Here is a 22152-nt window from a genome sequence, read left to right as displayed (position 1 = left end):
CACATCAGCTGGAAAATGTTATTATCACCAGAAGTAATACCATGAACTATCAAAAAAATTAGTAAGAGGCTCTAATAAAATCATAACAACTGTACTCAAGTGTTCATTTATAAAAAAAGAGATGAGAACAAATGCCTCAGAAACACCACTGTGCAATAAGGAGCACGAGAACGTGCTCTCAGAGGTAATTATATGATATGCATGTGAGAACACCTCAGCCATGCCACATCTTCCTGCCTAGGAAACAAACAAAAAACACAGACACAGCCAGGCAGCAAAGCCTCAGGAGCATGACAGAGCCCATGGGAAGAGTTCCAGGGAAAGGGAAAATGAATGAGTGAGGTGTTGTCTGACCTGAGGGGATAGAAACTGAGGCACTTGAGCACGAAGACTAGGCTGGGATGAATTAAGAGGTTGCACTGGCGGTTGCTGCGGCTGTTGCATGGTCCTGGCTTGTGCTGCTCCGCTATTGCCAAACATACCCAGATTGCCACTCGGTATCTGCAGCAGGACAAGAGAGACACAGGCACTTAGTGACACCACTCAGCACATACCCTGTGTGTTACCTGTCTGTGCAGGCTTTGTTCTCAGTGATTACGACAGGCAGGAATCAAGAGATCAGCATATACACAGTTTAGAAGTGCATCCAACACCCCAAACCCCCAAAAATGTGTACAGTTGCCTGAACAAAAGGCAGCTGAAGATGGCTTTTATAAGGATGCAGAACCCTAGAGGGTCACAAGATGAACAATCATAAGTACTTGCCAAAAATGTTTGTATTTGTATAGCAAGGGACAGCACAATGGATGCATTAAACTCACAGTAACCCCATCCTCCAGCTGGCTAAGCAGTTTTTTTACTTAGTCATTTTACAAAGCTACTGATAATGGACATGCTATTAGTGGAGACTGCTTTGGAAAGATGTGCTTAATGGGCTGTAAGTGCTGGACAAGTATTGCCTTAAGAAAACTGACTTTAAAAGAATATACATAATAAAGAGCCACAACAGAATGATGAAGTTTTTCTGTGTTGTTATTGCTGGGATTTCAGTTTGATGGCAAAAATAACCTCCTCACAATCCACAGTAGTTAATGGCTTCTCACTGTCATGGTGGTTATCAGTTATCACCCCCGTTCATCTCTTCTCCTTTTCTTTCCCTCTCAGCCTGTTCTACACAGGGGCCAAAACACCCCCTTAACGGGATGCTCTACCTGACCCAGGTACTGGAAGCCCAGTTTCTTTCTTGCCACCTGTTAAGACTCTGAGATGCCTTGACACTTGGGGCAGGAATAAAACAGCCCCCATCACCTCTCCTCCATCTCATCACAGAATAATTATACCAGCCAGGAAAGATGAATTAGAGCAATCTCACTGCCTTACAGTCTGGGACAATTAGCAATGCCTTAAAAAAAGAGATTTCTCATCAGTGAAGGCAGAGCCACACCAGGGCTCAGGGATATAAATCCACAACACTACAGTTTCTTCTGGATGGATGTGTGTCATCAGCAGGCTAATTACAACTACACAGCTCTTTTATGTCCTGTAAGGTGAAATGTTTACACAGCAGGTAGCTCCTTGTCTGATATTTCACATGAACAAAGCTGTTGCACTTCCAGTTTAAACCAGCTTTTCCTGGGGAAGAGGCTGACAGGCACTCAAGAGAGCCAAATTCCCCTCGGGATCTCCCCCAACAGCCTTACCTGTCTAGAAGAATTCAAGTTTTGCATGCCCAGCCCTGAGGCAATCCCGCCCAGGGTCTGATTAGGGAGTGCACTGTTTGAAAGGGGGAGCTTCAGGCTTGGTGAAGGCAAAAATGGTGAAGTAGTGGGCTCTTCCACTAGGCCGCCATCCTGATTGGAGAAAGAAAGGGTGAGCTGCGTGCGGTGCCAGAGCCCACAGCGCACAACACAGAGTCCCATGGAGACAGAGAAGGGTGTGGATGAGTAAAAAGAGATATAGAAAAAAAGGGATGAATAACAGGGAATGGAAGGCATGGAGTGAAGGGAGAAGAAAGAGAGAAACAGGATTAAGGTACTGTTTTTGGTAACTTTGTTGTACTTAATCCCCAAATGCACAATCACCCTCCCCCATCTTTCCAGAGGAAAGGAAGGATTTTAGCAGCTGATTGCAGAGCTATCATGTGGCCACTGGCTTCTCCCCACTTAGGTTTTCTCCTTTCTTCTCCACCAGACTGAAAGGTGGAAGGGGGAGAGGCCCAGCACATTTCAGGGAAGCCCCTCTGTCTGTCTGGAAAACTCCAGCAGTAGAGCACAGACATAAACCAGGACTTTAACAAACCCAAAACTTGGGAAAGGCCACATCAGCTTATTTGACACCAGTCTGGATTTGGTTCCACATCATAGCTCTGCTCTTAAAAAAGCATTTTTGCATTAATCCCCTTTCCTAACTGAGACACACAAGCCTCTTTTAATATTCACATAGTGCTGAGTTATTAATACCCCGCTCTGAAACATTACACTGCAAGGCAGCCAATGAACACAAACCATCAAAGCCAGTAATGACAATATCAGCTGGGCAGCCTTCCTGAACATCCCCAGGAGGAGGCAGATTTTAGCAAGGCAGGAGGAGCCCTCTCTGCTAACTGGGCTGTGAGGAACCACAGCTGAGCGTGGATCTGATGCACAGGAGGCAGCCCCCATGGGGGGCAAACAGCAAGGCAGAAAATAAAATAAATTAGAGAAGCCCCAGCCAAACAGGTAGATCTCTGCTCGTGTTTCAGTGGGGCACTGAGTTCTATCTCAAACTGTGCTTTGATGTCTGGGAAGCCTGTGGTAAGCACGATCAAATAACACTGTGTACCAAGGAGGGCTCCAAAAAAACAGGCAGAGAGAAAAAGCTTTAATTTGCAATGTGCTGGGTTGGTGTTTTTCAGGCAGTATGATTGTTGTAAGGAAAGGCTTTTTAAAGAGATGAGGAGCTAGGTTATTTCAGCCAATAAATTCAATACCCCAAAAGACTGTGAGATACTGGTGAACCTCCTTTGTTGAAAAAGAAGCCCATTCTGCTTGCCACAAACCTAAACAGATGACCTAAAGCAGCAAGCATGCTCAGTGAATTTTAAGTTTTAAGTTAATCCTGAAAAATGTATTTTCTACAGCTTTCCTTTGATGCAAAGGAAAAGTTTCTTTACCATCAGGCAAAGTGACACTTGACATCCTATCTGACTATCCTGAGGGGGACACTGACATTTTCTAATGATATCCCCAAGGCCTTTCAGCTTGAGATATTTTACATTCTACTGGACATCAGTCACACTCCACAAACAACTGCAGCTTGCATGACAGTAACAGGTTCAAGGATTTCTCTTTAGATCACAGACACATGTTTACAATTCTACCCTTCCCCCTTCAAAGTGAAAATAATTTCAAGCTTGGTGCTTGCTCTCCCCTTCAGATGCCATTGCTCCCTATGTGAACAGACCTACTGACCATGAAAGACCCTCCCAGCCCCCAAATTTATTCAAGTCTTGCCTTACTGACACTATTTTTTCTCAATTTGGAAATAGGCAGTGCCAAGGATGGTGAAGGACAAGCCACACTGGAGACTCAGGCATTTCATTTCCAGACTCCTTCACAAGTGTGCTCCTTGGCTGAATTGCATCAAATGGCTTTGTGTAAGTTTACAACATTTCATTCATATTCACCTGGTCCTATTTTATTTAATTTGAACTTGTTGCATTGTGCTGCACAAATCTGTGCTCTATAACTGAACTAAAATCAATTCATTTAACATGAAGTATTTTAGTTGGTCAAATTAAAGCACCCTTTAAGCCATTTTCAAGCCAGACTAAAGGACAATTTTACTGCTCACAGTGGTTTCTGACCCATTATTTCTCAGCATCTTTAATGTAATAAGAACAATCTTTTCTACCTAACCTTCCCTCTTCAGTTATTTTCTTACAAATTTATGTTACACTTCTTCCTCAGGCTACTCAATTAAAAATTGAATCATAACATTAATGCTCAATCCAGCACTGCTTTCAACTTTTTTGAAGGGACTTGACACACCCATAAAATCCTACTGGTAGCAGTGTTTCCTACTACAGTTATCTTACTCTAAGCAGCACACTGGTGTTTTTTTGGATTTTGGGAAGTCTCTCACAATAGTCTCACATATCAAATGTGACAGAATGCAAGTGGAATTACTCAAAGGTTTTTAGTCCTATGAGATATGGACAATTTAGCAGAGGATGCCTGGACACTTTGGCAGTCACCTCCCAACAACTGCCACTTCATGAATCAAAATGTCTCAACAGGCAGATGAGAGGCTGATGAATCTGCCAGATTCTTTGTATAAAGACAAAGTCAGTTACAGAAGTGGCTGGCAGAAAATACACACTGACTTCTTAAAAGAAAGATTGAAAAAAATCCTTTCCTAAAAGAGGAAGTTAAAGTTGTGATATCTCATCTAAAAAAAGTTATCTTCAAATCAAACAGGAATTAGGCAAAAGAAGGAGGAAATGAACTGCTCATCATACAAGGGGTGATGAAAATAGTTTCAGTCATTGGATCACAGGTGGCAGAGGTGGAGGAAAGAAGAATTTAAAAGATAACTTTAAAATCCTAGTGATCATTATCTAATTGTGACATCTAAAAAAAGTTTCTCCATACTAATACAATATCCTCCTTTTGTTGTCCCAAAGATGAAAACCAATCACAGTCCCCAGAGATTACTGGGCTCAGAATGTGAAGGATGAGGCTGAAAAAACCCAACAAACACTATGTTCAAATCAGAAACAAGGAAAAGGTCTAGTCAGAAGATTTTTGGAAGAACAGGACTGCAGCTAAGGGGCATCAAGGCTTGTAGACCTGGATTTTGCAGTAGTAGAGAAGAGGAGCTGATCACTGACTATGAGGGTAGAGGGAAAGGACACTTCGTTTGCAAGGTGAGAATTTCAGAGTCCCAAGCCAAACTCTATACTTGAATAAAAGATCCCTTCTCTAGGCTTATTTCTGGTATTTTAAGGATGTTTCCAGGAAAATCTGACATGTTTTTCTTACAAATCTGATGGCTCCAGAAGGCACCAGGTAACATCTTCAGGCAAATCTGACACCTAAGCACAGCATGCCTGCCACCAAGTGTGACATAATGCGGTTGAGATCACGTTATCTTTATTCCCTCAAGGCCACTGGATATTCTCCTTTGTCCTTTTATGGTGCTACAGGTCAAGATAACACCCTGAGAAATAATAAATTAACAAAGCACCGAGTGCAGAAGATTGACTCAGAGTGACATGGAATAAAGAGCACCTGCGGCAAGCAGAGAAAGCAAACACCCAAAGGTGATGTTGAATTGCACAGACCATTCCTGATGCAGAGAGAACAGGGAGTTCAGTGGGTCCAGAAGCAAATGTCAGGGTTGGAAAATTTCCCTCCTCAAATGTATAAAAAGTTAAAAAAATATTAGGTGCTGGCTTTAGCTGCTTGGAGAAAAATGATGGTGTCTCAATGCAGGTGAGCTGAGAGTGTGGTAACAATGAGCACACCACCTCAAACTACAACTTCATGAAGAGGAACCTTGCAGAACTTATTAAAGACTCAGCAAAGCTGACAAAAGGATGGTGACTTGATAAAGCAGTAAGTAAAACAAGGAATGCTGGCTGGAGTGCTCTGTCCAGCTGTGTGGAGAGCTTGTTCCTCACTGAGGATGACCTAAGCAGAAACAAGACAGCTCCAGACTCATGCCCTGAAACAGTACCTCAAAGGGCAAAAAGGTTTTGGAAGAATTGCTTAACTAGCATGTGCTGTAAATCTGGAAAGAATTTCTTTGGAGGAATAAAAACTCTGTGTTCTTAGAGTAGAAACTATATTTATTTAATTCACTTAGCAAGTTGCTCAACACTGTGATAGCTAACAAATACAGTGTGGGATTATTTCCTTTGTTAGAGCCAAGTCACTGTGACAGATTATGCCTAGACTGATAGATTTTACTTACTGTATGAATATTAATGATTTTAGTACTCCCTTCTCAATAGTTGTGTTTAACATATGTTTCCAGAATTATGCATCATGCTGCACATAATGCACCTCTCTCTCTGGCAAGAATTTTACTGCTGAAGATATTGTTTTCCAAGAAAAGGAAAGGCTAACTGGCATGCCTGCATCTTTTGTGGCCTTCAATTAACACATTCTTTAAAGTCTGCCATGGCAAAGAATGAGCTTTAAATGAGTGGATATCATTACTGCCTCACAACCTGTACACAGCTCATGTAAAATTAATTGGTTTCAGCACAGTTTGTCAAAAGCACTGATTTCTGTGGTCAGAATCCTCCACCACCCACCTGTATGAACCTTTAAATACCCTGTGAAATACAGAATGACATCTGAGATTCTTCTGTACTTATCGATAATTTTCAGGGGGATTCTTAGGTGATTTGGTACATTTCTGCATGATTTTCTGTCAAGGCTGTAAATCTCATTTCCTACTGAAATTTTGGCTGCACTTTTCCATATATTCCTTTCTTTAGTCACATTGAATCCTGGATATCACAAACTTCTGGAGCCTTTTCCTCAGTCCTTAAATAGTGCTGGAAAATTTGTCATATGTGATCACAGAAAGGGAAGCTCTTTGGAGAAGCTATTTATGACTGTGCATGTCTGCTCTGAGACTTAACAAAAATACCTGAATTCCTCCTTTGTATTTCCGTATTGAACTTTCATTGAAATTTCTTAGAAGCTCAAAACTAAAAGAAGAGAAATTAAAAGCCTAATTCTGTGAAGATTTTGGCCTTGGTCCTGCCTGATTGTGAATTTGGGCAAGGGTCATTGACTGCACGCTCACAGATTGCTGTGCCTAATTTTTTTGCTCTTTTTTTTTTCCCATTTCTTGTTCCACTGCGTTACTGATTCCTTATAGTTTTCAAGTGTAAAACTGGGGATGATCATTCTTTATTTCTATGTGAGAATCAAATCATTCCTCCTTTCCACAAGGACTGAATTCCCCACAAGACTGAAAAAACACAGGAAAAGGAACAAAGCCATATCCATCACATTTCTTTCTACGCTTTCTAAGCAGACAGTGAAAATCATCAGCATTTCTACACTGTGCACGCTCTGACTTGTGCACCATGCTCCTGTTGCTGAACTTACCTTGTCAAGGAAGGTGGGGCGGTCCATGGAAGACTCTTTGGAGATTGGTGGTGGGCGGCAGCCAAGGGGTTTGGTGACCATTCCATTATAGTCAGTCACTCCCATTCCACGCTTGTCCATTTCCACCTTCTTTTCCAGCAGAGCACCTGCAAAGACAAGGGAAATATATTGGAAAAGGTGAGGCAGAGGGAGTAAAGTTGCCAACAGCAGTTCAGAGAAATTCATCTTGCTTAGAAAAGCAAGGCAAGAAAATAAATATTATCCAATCGGTCTGAGTATAATCAAATGCTTATAATCATGCAGGGTTCCTGTGTTGTTTTAAAGACAAAAAAGTTACTTACACAGATACTTACTCATGGCCTGATCAAGGTTCATACTGTTGCTCTTCAAGGCCTCTTCCGCTGGCTCTCTCTGTCAAAAACAGGAATTATGTTAAGAGGAAAAGTAATCACATTCATGTGATTTCAAAGTAACCTGAGAAAACAGACACATCTCTTTAATACTGGGTTTAATGTTTACTCAGCAGCCTAAGTAATGTCTTTGTGTGGTTTTTTTCTGCCTTCTGAATTCCCACAATTCAGGTGTTTCAGTTTGTCAAGGAAGTACTGGCTCTACAAGGTGAAACACATTGTTCAGTTTAAACATCTTCCTGTTTTCCATTAACAACTCAAATATCACAATGATAAGACTTTCTCTAAGAAACAACCCAGCTATACTCTCATTTCACCTGTTTAATGAAAAAAAAAAAAAAAGAATGGGAGGGGATTATTACTGCAGTTCAAAATAATACCTGTTGTTATAAAACTATGAATGTCAAAATATTATCCCAGTTCATCTCAGAGCATTCTGTAGGTTTAGAGCAGATTTCTGAAATCACAGTATGTGTTTAAATGCAGGTCAGAGCTACTTCCTGGCCTGGAGACTGAAGATCTTGGTGTAGCTACAGTGTGAAACAGCCAGAGTCGGAAGTACAAGCTAAAAGCTAAGGCACAGTGTGCTGGCTGAGCACTACTCACAGGGAAGCCCATGTCTGTGAGCTGTTTTATCAGACGGTTCATGATCCAGGCCTCATCCTGCTTGCTAGATGTCTTCATGCCCTTAGTAAATAAATGGGAGATTCCATTAATGGGCTGGTTGCCACGTTCATCGTAGTGAGATGCACATAAAAGAAATGGTAAGTGGTTTTTATTAATAGCACATGCTACTGAAAGATGTATTAGTACATTAATTCAGAAAGTATTGAAGAACCCTCCGAGCAACGCGACTACGATTCTCTTCCCCCAAAAGTGTAAAAATTTATCTCAGCTGAATAGGTGTTCAGTGTACTATTTAGTATTTGATTTGCTGGCCACTGAATTAAAGCCACCTTTGAATTTACGTATTTCATTTTAATCCTTGGCAGAAAAATTATAACGAAATAAAGCTGAAATAGTACAACACTTCCTGAAAAACATTCCCAAAAACAAGTTTGCAACCTTGAAGTTAAGAATGTTACTCAGTGTATTTTCTTAAAAACAAACAAGAGCGTCTAGATAAACACCTTTAAAAGATCTCTGTGCAGCTTTTCTATCACAAAATCCTTAAGAAGTCTCTTCCTTTCAGTTCTCCAGAAAGTACCAAGGGACAAGCGCGGATTTGTTTTGGGCTGCGGACAGTACAAGAAACAACCATACTTGATCAAATCACCGGCCTAACTGTTGGCTAATGGATTAACAAACAAAGTGGCTAAATGCATTCCCAATTCCTTTAAGTTACAGCCTGGCCTTGTCCTGAAATAAAGACTGTGCAATGGAAAATTTCCTCACACAATTGCCTAGGTTCTCGGTTGAGTGCAGCATTAACACAAGTTCGCTTTGTTCTCACACACACACACACACACACCGTCCTCATAAACAGAAAACAGCTTTTTGTGTTAAACAACTCCATCACAAACTACTGTTTGCTTTTCCACCACCATGGGAAGTGGCTGGAAGCCCCCTTAACTCCTTCTTCTCTTTCTGTTAATACATTATCATTTCTTTAGAATACATGGAAGCTTATAAAATTTAGAGAAAACAAAGGCAACAACAACAAAACTCCCGAAGCTTCTGACATGTCTAAATTCAAAGATCTCCCATTTTCCCCTGGAAACAAGGTAGGCTGTACTTGAACCACTGTAGTGGCAAGCTGTGCTTGTGTTCAGGTGTCAGAGGTTTAATTTCAGGTGTAATGCACCAGCAAATTTGTGCCAACTTATTCTACAAATGTTATGCTAATTCCACTCTTGCTGGAGAGTGTCTTTATTTTTGTCTTACCTTTTGAAGTCCTTTCTTCGGGGCATTCCCCCAGGAATTACAGGAGGAGCTGCTCTCTTGTGAAGCAGTATTATTCCACATATCTCCTTCTTCATCTTCCCACTGACTAGTACTGAGATTCACTTCATCCCCACCACTGCCCCAGCCTTCTTGCATAGATTTTGAAGCTGGAGGGAAAGTGGGAGAAGAAAAACCTTATTCAGTTTCCTGCAAATTTTACAGAAATAGCCTTTTGTGCCATATCCAGTGTGCTAACATGAGTATTTTCAAGAGATAAAGAGGATCATCAAACAGCTTAATTGGCATTAAAATGGTAAGAATGTCTTCTTTGAAGCTAGTAAAGAAAAGGGAAGTTCTCTAAATACTCAGAGAAGAAAACATCCAGCAACGTCCAAGTCCTGCTTTTCCCAGAACCAGTAAGATCTGTGGTCATGGCCAATCCACTCTCCTAGGAACAAGGAACCAAAGTATGAGCGCACATTTGTTAAGTGCTTTACCTACCACATTCTTCCATGAACAAACCAAATTTCAAAGTCATTAATGCTCAGACACTCATTCCCATCTTGAAGAATGGAATCTGAAAGGAGCTCGTGGGCTGCAGGGAACGCTTCATATTCAGTGATGAGGTTGTGTCACCTCAGTCTGTTTTACTCTGTTAGCTCTGTTTGAAGCTGGCATTACTCATCTTAAGAGCTCTCACTCCCCCTTTTATGTTTTCTGGGACTTCTAACTATGTCTCACTGTGGTATTTTGCAGGAGTGAATCTCTAGGCAACCTCCACAGCCAAGAGGAGAGTCTAAAGCCATCACAGTGGCCCTCAGGACATTCAGAGATGGAGGATATTTATTAAATACCACGAGTTAGGAATCACGAAGCAGGAAGTAGTTCAGAATGTTCCTGAACCTGGCAACAGTTTTAATGGCTGAAGAAAACACCCACCCACTCAGTTTAACCCAACGTGAGGTTATGTTTATTGGTCCTCAGGTGTTGCTTTTCCTACCAGAATCAATTCTATCTTGATTGTTCTCCACTGCTTCTCATCCCAATACAGGTTTCCTTTAGACACCAAGGGCTTTAGTCCTAGTCACGTTCTGCATTTTCACAGTTTCCTGCACCTCTGCTATGCTGCTTTCCAAACACACAAAACTACTCTCCTTTAAATTTCCAGATGGATGCACTATATTCCTATTTTTGAATTAACTGGGTATTTGGATTAACGCGGCCTTGTGACAGCTAACACAGTTTTGAGAATGAAATCACGAAGGCCGCCTGTCAGTGAAACGCACGGAAAAGCAGAAGAGGCAGAAGCAAACCCCCTGCCCTGCCAGCACAGTGGCAGCCCTGTGTGTACCTGGTTTGCACAGTGCTGGGGCAGCAGCTGGAGCGTTTGTTCTTCCATAGGTCCCTGCTGGCTCGGCAGGATTCTCTCCCCACCCGGTGCCACTGCTGGGGGGCTTCCCCCACGCCGAAGTGCCATTATCAACTGCAGCAGAAGGGGAGGAGGGCTCTCCCCAGGAAGCTTCGCTCTTGGTGTGGACAGCAGGCATCTCTCCCCAGCCTGCTGGAGCAAGGCAAGGAGAACAGTGATGAGAGGAAAGGTTTCTTCATCAAATCATTCCAAAAAGCTTTACATTTTACTCAAGAGTTTCTCTGGAAAGAGCGTGAATCAGTAAGTACATACAGTGATTGTAGCTAAGTGTGTTTAAAAAAATCCCTTACAATTGATCTCAAGAGTTTTTCCTTAATTCAGTACTGATGCCAAGTTGTCAACGCAGAAGGAGGGTTTTTCTCCACAGCAGGAGCAACCAGGCTGCCAAGTGAGCACCACTTGTCCCTAGGAGCAGCTGCAACTTGTCCCTAGGCCAGCCTTCCGGAGACCAGGACTGCAGTCTGAGTTGGGCCTTGCTTCACTGTAAGATCCTAACCTATTTAAATTCCTTTTCAGTGTTTACAAACTATAAAATCTCTTTTTTCAAGCCCTGGCAGTAAGATGCTGTTTAATTATTCCCATTTTGAGTGAAGATTATCTGTGCTGAATGTATTCCTTAAAACTTTTATTACAACTCATGGTTACCTACCTATCCCTCATCACTGACCCTCTACATTATAATAAATATTATTTTAAGGGGAATTAATCAAGACTGCAATTAGGATCCATAATCAAACCACGGGGAATGGCAGGTGGAAGCCATTGTTTTCCTACAGAGTATTACATGAACACACTGGAAGACGTAAGCTACTCCAAAGAAACAGCCTTAGTCTGGCTGGGCTTGCATGTAATGCTCTTAAATCCATCTGACAGGATTTTAGCCCTGCAGCTGAACGTGGCAGCAACAGCCACAGGGCTCCTGAGGCTACAGAGCAACACTGACCAGCACAGCAAAAGGGTAAACTGAATTTACAGCCATTGGTACCAGAGATTTTCTGGAGAGAGGACTTGGATTACAGATGGAGTTCAAGGTACTTTGTAAACAAGCACAAAGAGAGGCAAGAAAACAAAATTCTTACAGACACCTGACACTAACCTATTTTTCTACAACTGTAAAAAAAATTACATCCCATTACATGACAGCTGAAATCTTCACAAATGTTGCAGAATTTGTTCTGCTTAAAACTTCCACTGGTAATTAGGCTGCTAAATCAGGAACTTGTTCTCTTTTCATTGGAGATGAATGTTATTAAGATGAGTATTTTGTAAGTGAATGACCAGATGCTACTTTGCCACAGCATTATTATTTCCTTTTTTTGCTCCACAATGGTATCTGTAAAAATTTCAAAAAGCAGGAACAACATTTTCTCCATAAAGTGACACTCAGAATAGGTAGGCAAGGGCAAGGGAGTGTCTAAGAGTACCTTGAAATGCACTGGAATAACCAAACAACAGTGGTTCACTGAGCAACAAGCCCTTGCAGAACTCACTGAATTCCACAGAATTCCTGTCACCTGAAACTGCAGCAACATCCACTGTCAGTAACAACTCAAACATTGCCTGGCAGACAGAACAATCAAATAGAAGGGCCCAGAGCTGTGCATTGCTCCCGTGTTCCTGCATTATATATTTATTTGAGGCTCTATTCCTTACAGCCACTGCAGCTCCCTCAGACACTGATGCAAATGCAGATGGCACAGCGAGTGTCAAACACTCCACTGGTGTGTTGCAGCTTCATAAAACTCCTTCTCTACCAGCAAGAGGCACTGAATTTAAAGCAAGCTCCTCAAACAACCCAAAATGTCACTGTTTTGTTCAAGTTATTTCCATTTGAAACAAAAATACCACGGTTTAGGCTCCATCAATGCACCTTACATTTCTGGTTATTTTAAGGTGTGTAAAGAAGATAAACTGGCAGATCCACAGATGTACCTAAATGAACCTGTACTTAACATGACAGCTTCCTTGGTGTTGCACCTGAAATGCTTATTTCAAGGTTCCTGCTTGTATATTCAAGCCAACTTTATTTAAGGGAGGCTTTATTTGAGTTTCTGCCTCACTGCTCAGGAGGCAACTGGCAGACAACTGCGTGTATTAAATCACATTGGCAGCTGAAAAAGATTAACTGCAGGCAAATGAAACAGAAAACAAAACATCACAGCACCAACCAGACTGCAAACAGGGACAGTGCAGAGTATCAACATGTCCCTGACTTCATGCAACCTCTACTGGAAACCCAATCTAATTCAATTTATGAAATCACCCTTAAAACACAATTCATGTATTAAAAAGCCAAAGTGTGCTATGTTATGGAATAAAAACCTCAAAAAAACCTGCTTCCTCTGTTGCTCTTAGAAATTCAACAGCTTCAACTAAAGGCCACAGATGTGTCATGTCCAAATTATTTTTAAGTGCTTTTAAATGCACTGAGCAGGAAATAATATGGGATTACAAATAATAGGGGAACTGCCTTTACTAATAGAAAATAGTACAAGTACATAAAAGCAAACAAAAAAAAAATCAACAAAAAGTTTTCCAAACTATCTTAACAGATAAAATTAAGTGCAGGAAATTAGTAAATAAAACCTGAAGGCTGCTGGAAAGTAAACTTTGCAGTGTGTAAATTCTGGAGCACTCCTCAATTGCAAACCTGTTTCCCCTCTGTGTAAGTACTGCTGTCCCAATGCTACTGTCTCTGTAGCATTCCTATGACTCCACATGATTCTGTTTTAGAAAGTTTAAAGGTGAATAAAGGTACATTTTTGAATGAACGATGCAAAACTCCCCATGGCTGCTAGGAAGGCAAACCAAGACCTTTGAGTAGTCTCAAAACCTGAACCTGCCAAACATTTTCAAAAGTTCTGCTCGAAGAAAACTTTCTGATGAAAATGATACACATTTAGGCTCTCCTGGTAAAAAGCTCCTCAAAACCCACCCCGATCTGCACAAATGTTGTTTCACAACAGAACGTGCTCCATTTAAAGGCTTCTTTGGCAAGAAAGTGAGGTTTTAGTACTGAAGTTTTTAAACATTGTTAGAATTGCAAGATATGAAAAGATCACAGTGAGTAATAAACATGGACACATTGGCAGAGCTTTCTTCTATAGAAATAAAAACATAATTAACATTGGGCCAGAGCCAACAGGAAATCCTCAAGGGAAAGTGAAATGTTAACTAAGCTGTGGCAGGATGCAGTTGTTTTCCCTCAAAATAACCCTATAGCTATTTGGATGGCAGAAATTGTTTTCCTTCAAGTTGTTGGTCCGTGATAAATACCAGAGCACATGAGCATAATAAAGGCAAACCAAAAATTAGAACCTTGTATAGATTTAAAAAAGAAGATATTAGGCAGAAAGAGCTTGTTTACAAATTACACACTAGTTATTCTGGGTTTTATATATACATTTAAGAGCCACCTACAAGCCTTAATCTTTCAAATTCTCATTTTCTGAAAGAGATTCCAGTTCATCACTGAGCATTCAGAAAGCTCTAGTCTGGGTTTCAGCACTGGCATCACCCTTGTGTGAAAATTGAGGGCATCACTTGGCTGCCCCCAAAAGCTGGCTATTCATGGGCTGAGCACCCACCAGAGGGTTTTATGTTTTCACATGAACACCCTAAAGGAGCCCAAAGCTGAGTTGCTTTCAAATCCATTCTGATGGAAGTTCAAAGGAAGAAAAACACTGCCATGTGAGCTGCCACTTAGTGACACAGGATTATAAAAGGAACAGAGATGTTTGGAGCCTTCAGAACTTAGACCCAGTTCAGGTTTTTTAAACTTAAGCTCCTCGTTCTCTAGTAAGCACAAAGACTTTAATTTGTGACCTACAATCCCCACAGGGAAACCTGTGTTATCTTCTGTTATTTCTTTTCTCAGCTGGAGGATGCTGGAACCCTGCCAGGCTCTCCTGATGTAACAAGAACAGGAAAGCATCAAACCCACTCCTCAGCACTTGGAGGGAGGATCTGATGCTGTTTGGGAACCAAAAATCTCTTTAAGTCATTTCTGTTTGCAAAACCTTTTCTCACTTCTTATTCCTCTCATATCAAAGCTGCATGAGTTAGAAACGCCAGGAAGAATTATGCACAAGTAATTTAGATTAAACCCCAATCTAACTCAAACCCACCAGCTTTCTGCTCCTAAGTAATTCACCAGTGCCTTGAGAACAAGCTCCTATAACCAGCAAGGACTGTATCTATCACATTATCTGTCCCTTTCCTCACTCTTTTTTCCCCCTTCTTTTCCAATGGAAAATGAAACTCCTTAGAGCATTCTTCATTTTCATCAAGTGTTTACCAACATCTGCTTCCCATCAATGGCTTTTAAGTTCTGCCTTCAAAGGATCTGGAGAACTTCTGGGGATGGGTGACAACTTGAATAACAGGACTGTAACTTGGCCTCTATTTCCAAACTAATAAAGCATACACTTCAAACCCAAAAGGAGCTGTTAATCCTTTGTGAACCCCTAACTAGGGCTGTGCAGCAAAATTAAAATCCACTTCTTTGCTTGCAGGACATGTGACTGTGACAACTTCCATCTGCACCACTCCTCCCTACTTACACAGGAATGGAATCCATGATTCCTGATTCATTCTATTCCCTGAAAGTGACTGGCAGAGCAGGTCATGACCCACACAGGTGACAAAATGCCCATGGTAACTGCAGAGTTCAAGAGTTGCAGGGTTTTAGATGAGCCCTGTGGCACAGGCTCTAATAACACAATCATGCTTTGCATGGAAAAGAACTGCTGCTGGATGAACTTTTGGTTGTGGACTGCAGAAGTCTCCTGGTTACAGGATTCTCTGCAGAGGATGGAAATGCACAGCCAAGTGGAGAGGGAATTGGAGCAGGAAAAAGAGTTAAACAGCACAGCTCCAAAGTGCAGGGCCCTGTCTGCGTGGGAGGCAAGACACTCACTGCTTGCTTCCCATGTTTTGGCCGTCCCAGATGGGAGATATTTGTAGATGTCTCAGGTCTGTGTACAGTTCCACCCAGAGCACGAGGATGCTGCTGTGCAGCTGCCACGTGCTGCCTGCACCGGGAACACGGGGCCTCCTGCACGCCTGAGCGAAGGGAAGTCACTGGGATCCCTTGGAATTGCACTGCTGCTCCGGGAGTGAGAGAAGCACAGCAATGGTCCCTCTCTGGCACAGCCACAAGTAAACACAGCAGAGCTCAAGACACAAGGGACTGCTCCTCGTTTCCATTTAGACAAAAATCCTTCAAAATATTTCCATGTTTGACCTTTATACTTGTACTGTACTAAGTGTATGGAGCAAAAATACAAAACATAAGGCTGAATTCATGCTTGCTACAACTTGATCTAAATTTTAATGTCAGAACTGTTTTTTAAATTGTCTTCGCCATTACTCATTTTGTACTTCCTTGCACACTGACTTAAGTATATTCTGAGAGCTGGCTTTAGTTATCTTGGAAAATTAAAAAACGGGAGAGAAGATCAAAGATTTGCTTGTCTTAAAAGATCTTAGAATCTTTCTAGCTCACATTTTTCAAGCAGCCCAACACTCACTTTAACCTGGTCAGGGGGCAGCTTGAGCAGGTTGGTTACGTGTTCATAGGCAGCTTTCTGAATATGTAAACATACTGCTTCAAAGAAACCCTTCCTTTGCTGCTATCCAAGCTCCAAAGGAATCACTGCAGATTAACACCAGCTTTTAAATTCCATTTTCAAAATCTGAAGGGCTCAGGACCGTTAAGTTTTCCTCTATAAGGTGTTAATTATTTGAATAACATTAACAATGCATTGCTGTGTATGAACAGTTTCACAAGTACCAATGTAATCCCCCAAAAATCACCTGAATGAAAAACAAAACCTCACCCAAACCCAACCAAAAATCCACTTTCATGATACTTCCATTACAATTCAGGAATCTGAATTCTTGTTTCATGGGTAAAGTTTTAAATATGGATTAAATAAGCTAGTCACATATGTTGGGCTGACCAAGTACAAAGCCATTTAAAGATTTCTCCTTCTGGAGCATGTTATTTTATTAAAATAGGTATCCTCTACTGTTAACATATTTGACCAGAATGGGGAACGTAAGACTATTTTTATACAGACATTAAAGCAAATTTGAATCATTCTGAAACATCAAAGAGAAAAAATGGGAATGGGAGAACAAATCCCACTTGGAGAAAAACGTGGTTAAAAAGTCAGTATTTAGCCATGACCACGATGAAACAAAAACTTGGAAACAAAACTCAGAGGATTTGAAAGAGCACTGCATGATTAGACTTATATTGGAGAGGTCTGTGGTCACGATATAGATGTAGGCTGCTAGTGTAGCTTTTATTTAAATACCTCTCTTTTGAGCATTTTTCATGCATTTTCATTCCTTGCTGCTTGTCTACAACAGCACCTTGCCTTTGATTAGAAAAATTCCTAAATGCCTAAAACCTTGTCTTTGAAACACAGCTGAAGTTAGGATAACCTAACTTCAGCCACCCTGAATACTAACACCTTGAATCAGTCCTGCTTTTTGAGAACCACACAAAATCCAGGATGCTGCCTGTGCCCGGCCCCCGAGAAGAGAGCCACTTCTTCATAAAAGACAACAAACTGGCCAGAGAAACAGCAGCAGCCTAAATTCATTCAATTGTTACAAACATCTGTTGCCAAGAGATGTTTTGCAGAAAAGAAACAGATGCAGGCTGTCTAAACACACCGAGCCTGCGCAGTGGGGACAGCAGACAAATAACAGAAGAAAGGTTTGCCAAAAGCCCTCAGCCTCTCAAATGGCTGAATTAAAAGGTGTTAAATAACTGTGGAATAGATGTTAAAATGAACATGGATCCACAATCTAAGAACCTACCACACTATTGACCAAATATTGTTTCAAGCCTTTCTTACATTCATTTCAATCATGGAAATTTGTGTCAGGTTCCGTGGATTCCGTCCTCAAGACAAGACAGCTTCAGAGTAAAGCAATAAACCTCTTCTGGACATAAACACAGGCTTTCTACCCAACACACCGACAGGACAGACAGCATTCAGCAATTGATACTGGTATAATGTATCTCTTAAACCTGTTTTATGAAGTATTTCACAAAACTGTTGTCATACCTGGGCCAAGCAGCGGGGACCGGTTCGGCTGGGCACTTGACTGGTGCGATGGCTGAGGTTCAACCATGTTGGTGTTGATAATGGTGCTAGTGGTGGTGGTGTTGGTTGTGGTACTGCTCTGAATTATAGGATTATTTCTATCCCACATGTTTACAGTCTTGTTGTTGTTGTAATTTGGGTCGCCCCAAGCTGAGGTACCATCATCGATTTCCATCTTGCGGCGAATGGACGGTGGAGACGGCTCCTCCCAGCCAGTTGCCTCACAGTTCTCTTTTTGTTTGGCTGGCACTGGCCCACCAACCCACCCTGACCCCGTCTGTTTTACAGAAGCAGCTCCTCCCCAGTTACTCACATTGTTGTCCTGGGGTTTATTAGCCCAATTTTGTTGGGGGCCTGGCTTTAAAGATTCCCCCCAACTTGTACCTGTATTAGCCTTGCTGTTTGTGCCATTCCCCCACCCACTGGTCCCAGACTTTGTGGAATCATTCCAGCCAGACCCCGATCTATTATCAGAATCCCATCCAGATCCATTCTTCTTCCCATCACCCAAGTGTCCAGGAACAGATGATGAATCTGTCCAGTCTCCACCTCCTGAAGTCCAGCTTGGATTTGATTTCTGTCCATCTCCCCAGTTTTGAGATTTGGGTTTCTGAGGTTCACCCCAGGTAGGTGATTTGTCCTCCTGATTTGCGGTCCCACTCCAAGCGTGGCCGCTTTTGGCAGCAGCAGCATTATTAACAGTAGTAGAGCTTGCTGACTCTCCCCACCCCCCTGGGCCATTTGGTGCTTTGTTGTTATTGTCTCCCCAACCTGTATTTGTTGGAACAGCTGCCGGTGGAGAGTTGACCCACCCAGATACTGAAGAGGTATTTGTACTGTTCATGATGGACCCATCGTTCTTCCCCCCTGAGTTTGAAGATTGAGTAGCTGCACAACCCCAGGCCTCAGTTCCATTGTCATTCTTCCGTTCCGACCTTGGGGACTCTTCAAATTCCCAGGCAGTGTTTTGCTTCACAGGGGTCTGTCCCCACCCCGTATTGGACAGGACCCTGGGGTCAAGGTCATTTCTTGGCAACTGAACTTGCCCTTGGTCTATCATCCCTTTGTCTCTCCTCCTGCCCTCTCCAGCCCCCTCCCTCCCAGTACTGCCTTCATTTTGACTCCCACCGCTGTCGTTGCTTCCTTCACTAGCCGTGGTGCCAGATGCTGCAGCTTTGGCCCAAGAGTTCATTTGTTCATTGCCCTGCTGCATGGCAGGATTCGGACTGGTAACACTCGAGCTATCCCACCCTGTTGATCCTTTCCCATTGATGTCGCTATTGGAATGCTGGTTTGGGGGCTTGCCCCACTCCCCGTTGACACCGTTGCTGGCGCTGCGGCTGGGGTGGCCCCAGGCTCCAGAATGCACACTGCCAACCCCGCCGCCACCCCTGCCCCATGCCAGGACCCCGGGGCCAGAGGGAGGCCCCGAGTCCCACGCGTTCGCTCCGTTTCCTTCCTTTTGCACAGCACTGCTGGATCCGTTTTGTTTAGCACTTAATGCTGAGTTCACAGTGTCTCCATTCCCCTGACTGAACCCAGAATTGCTGTTTCCTGCGGCAGGATTACCTGGGGACATGCCCCATACTGAACTGCCCATTCCTTCACCACTGCCCCCGCTGACTTGAGAAACCGCTGTTCCGTTAGCACCAGGAAGGCCTTGCAGGTGGGGCGGGATGATGGCCCCCATGCCCACGGCCATCCCCCAGTTCGGCAGTCCGTTTGTCTGCATTGCATTGATAGGGTTTGGTGAAGAGTTCATGGGGTTAGTGTTATTTGGTCCATCAGTGTTAAGGTTCTGAGGTTGTACGCTGAAAGACACATTCTGAGAAGTGGACGTTTGTGGTTCTGTGCTCTCTTGCGGCAGCAAGTTTCCCCAAGCACCTAAGGTGCCTGTTGGGTTCCCATTCTGGTTGCCCATGTTCTGACCTATGGCACTGACTGGACTGCAAATACTGGAAGGGTTGCCTGCTCCCACAGTTCCTTCATGTCCAAGTACAGGCCAGGCAGCTGGATTGGCATTAGGGTTAAGGTTAAGATTAATGCCAGCATTCGAGTTGGAAGCACCCCAGCAGTTCTGACTTCTACCGTCTCCCATCATGTTGTCCATCTTTCCATCCCCACCACTGGCAGAGCAGTGAGCTAGGCCAGAGCTGGAGCCCGCAGCCACCCCCCACACCCTGGCCGAGCCGCCGTTGCCGTTTGCTCCACCAGCTCCAAGGGCACTCTGGTTAGAAGTGCTTTGGACGAGTGCTCCGTTGGCGCCATTATTGCCATTAGTTTTCTTTGTATGTCCAGTGAAGTTGCCTTGGGCACTCCCTGTAGCCATGCTACTGTTCTCTGAGCCACAGTTGGAGGCAGAGTCAGTGTCTGTAGTACATTCTGAGGCAGACTCAGTCTCAGCTCCGGTAATGGAAGGCCACGCTTCCTTGTCAGTCCTGTCTATTATCACTTTATCCCAGCTGCAGTTGCCTTCACTCCTGAAAGCGGGCTGCTGTCCCCAGTGGGAATTCTCATAATGGTCTCCCAATCCACTGTGGCTGAGATCTGAAAGGATCCAAGGTTAAAAATGAGTCCACTGTTCAAGCACTGCAAAAGCCCTCCATCAAAAGCACTGTTTTACATCACTACTTACAACACTACACTCTGCTAAAATTTAGAGTACATTCTCTAACATAATACAGCAATTTTCCTCACTACAATGGAGCACAATGCTCGTATTAACTTGTTTGGTTGTTTTTTTTTTTAATCTGGCAAAACTCTCAATTAAAATAACTGAACAATTTCATTTTAGAACAGAGCAAGTGTTTTGTAGCCCCCAGTGTACCAGTAAAAATAATAAGCAGGCAATAAATAAAAAGAGCAAATATACTAATCTATGTGAAAAGTCTAAAAAGGAGATTTGGAAAAAACACAGAAGAGTATGTAGCAGACTTTTACCATTTACTTTGACTCAATTTTCTCTCTGCAGAGAAACACAATGAAAGAACATCCAATAAAAAAATGTAAAATGTCAGCCTGCCCTGAGATATTACATACACACCCACATCACAACACACTGAATTCATACTGCATTTAGGTTTGCAACGCTTTCTGGAAACAAAGAAACAAATACAGACAGCAACCTTTACTGTTAGGTGTGAATTATAAACACCACCAATGTTAATTTCAGCAGAGAACTTGGGCATCTCGAAAAGACTGACAGTTTTGTCAGGAAACTTACCTCTCACAGGCTTTACTTGTGGTTTATACATCATTTTGCATTTGTACACACAGTTCCCTGTGTCCCCAATGAAAAGTGATGCTGTGCCTTTTCAGCACTGTCACATCCTCAAACACAAACACTAACCCAAAAAATTAAGCAAAAGCTCTTGAGCACCTGCTTGCTCACCAGGGTACGACAATAAACTGGAAAGCACAACACGTCTCATGTTAAGAGCTCAAGCTTTGGTCAAGGTTTTGCTTTTCCTTTTGATCCCAATTGCTCTGTACGAGATTATTTCTCTTTGTTTATTTTGATAGGAATTGGATAACAAGTATTTCAGTCTGATCCAAGAGATCTGGATGGGAGACAATCTGCAGAAGAGCTCCTCTGAACTGCTTGCACATATCAAAGTAACCAATTTTGGATGTCAATTATTTTTACTTGCTTTAAATCTGCTGAAACATGGCTTCTACTCATTGTGATTTGTGAATAAAATGAATATTTTTGTGGGGGAGATGGATGCAACAAATCTCCCAAACAAGCTGTTAACAACGAATGCCTACTATGAATTAACTTAAATCACTGATACGTTGGTGTGATTAGCTCCTCTAATTAGAGGTGTTCTGATACTGCCAAAATTACTCCCAAGATTAGAAAAAGCTCTCTCTCTCTTACAAAGTCTTGTTCACACATTTTACCTGTAGCTTTTTAAGGTGATTATTTGGTTGCCTTATGAAGATTGTGCAAGATGAAGAAATAACATGCTAAACCAACCCAATTGCTTTTTTAAAAAAAATTAAATTGAAGTAGAAAAAGGATTTTAGAGAAAGGAAAGGAAAAACACTCTTAGTTCATCACCTATCTTCTCATGATAACAGGAAAACACCTATATCAGAGAAAGATCTCAACAATCAGAGAAAATCGAATTGCTTGGGTTTGAAGAGACCTTAAAAATCATCTCATTCCACGCTCTGCCATGGGCAGGGACACC

At 42.4% G+C, this 22152-nt stretch overlaps 1 protein-coding gene across 14 annotated transcripts in view; it reads right to left on the bottom strand.

Moving 5' to 3' along the window:
- The window catches only part of TNRC6C (trinucleotide repeat containing adaptor 6C), a 99840-nt gene that overhangs the window by 16733 nt on the left and 60955 nt on the right, over positions 1-22152 (bottom strand). For 3 of the 14 annotated variants that reach the window (XM_068209390.1, XM_068209381.1, XM_068209396.1), the window contains 9 exons: positions 17918-20503; positions 10755-10964; positions 9404-9570; positions 8650-8754; positions 8126-8206; positions 7451-7520; positions 7110-7255; positions 1701-1874; positions 355-501 (listed from right to left, as the gene is read on the bottom strand). In XM_068209390.1, coding sequence (XP_068065491.1) covers positions 355-501; positions 1701-1874; positions 7110-7255; positions 7451-7520; positions 8126-8206; positions 8650-8754; positions 9404-9570; positions 10755-10964; positions 17918-20503 — 3686 coding nt within the window. The remainder of the gene's footprint in view (positions 1-354; positions 502-1700; positions 1875-7109; positions 7256-7450; positions 7521-8125; positions 8207-8649; positions 8755-9403; positions 9571-10754; positions 10965-17917; positions 20504-22152) is intronic. The other 11 variants (XM_068209393.1, XM_068209389.1, XM_068209395.1 and 8 more) reach the window with 9 other exon arrangements.

The sequence above is a fragment of the Anomalospiza imberbis genome, chromosome 19 (genome assembly GCF_031753505.1).
Source record: "Anomalospiza imberbis isolate Cuckoo-Finch-1a 21T00152 chromosome 19, ASM3175350v1, whole genome shotgun sequence".
NCBI lineage: Eukaryota > Metazoa > Chordata > Aves > Passeriformes > Viduidae > Anomalospiza > Anomalospiza imberbis.
Note: the sequence above shows the minus strand (reverse complement) of the source record. Positions and strands in the feature narration are given on the sequence as shown.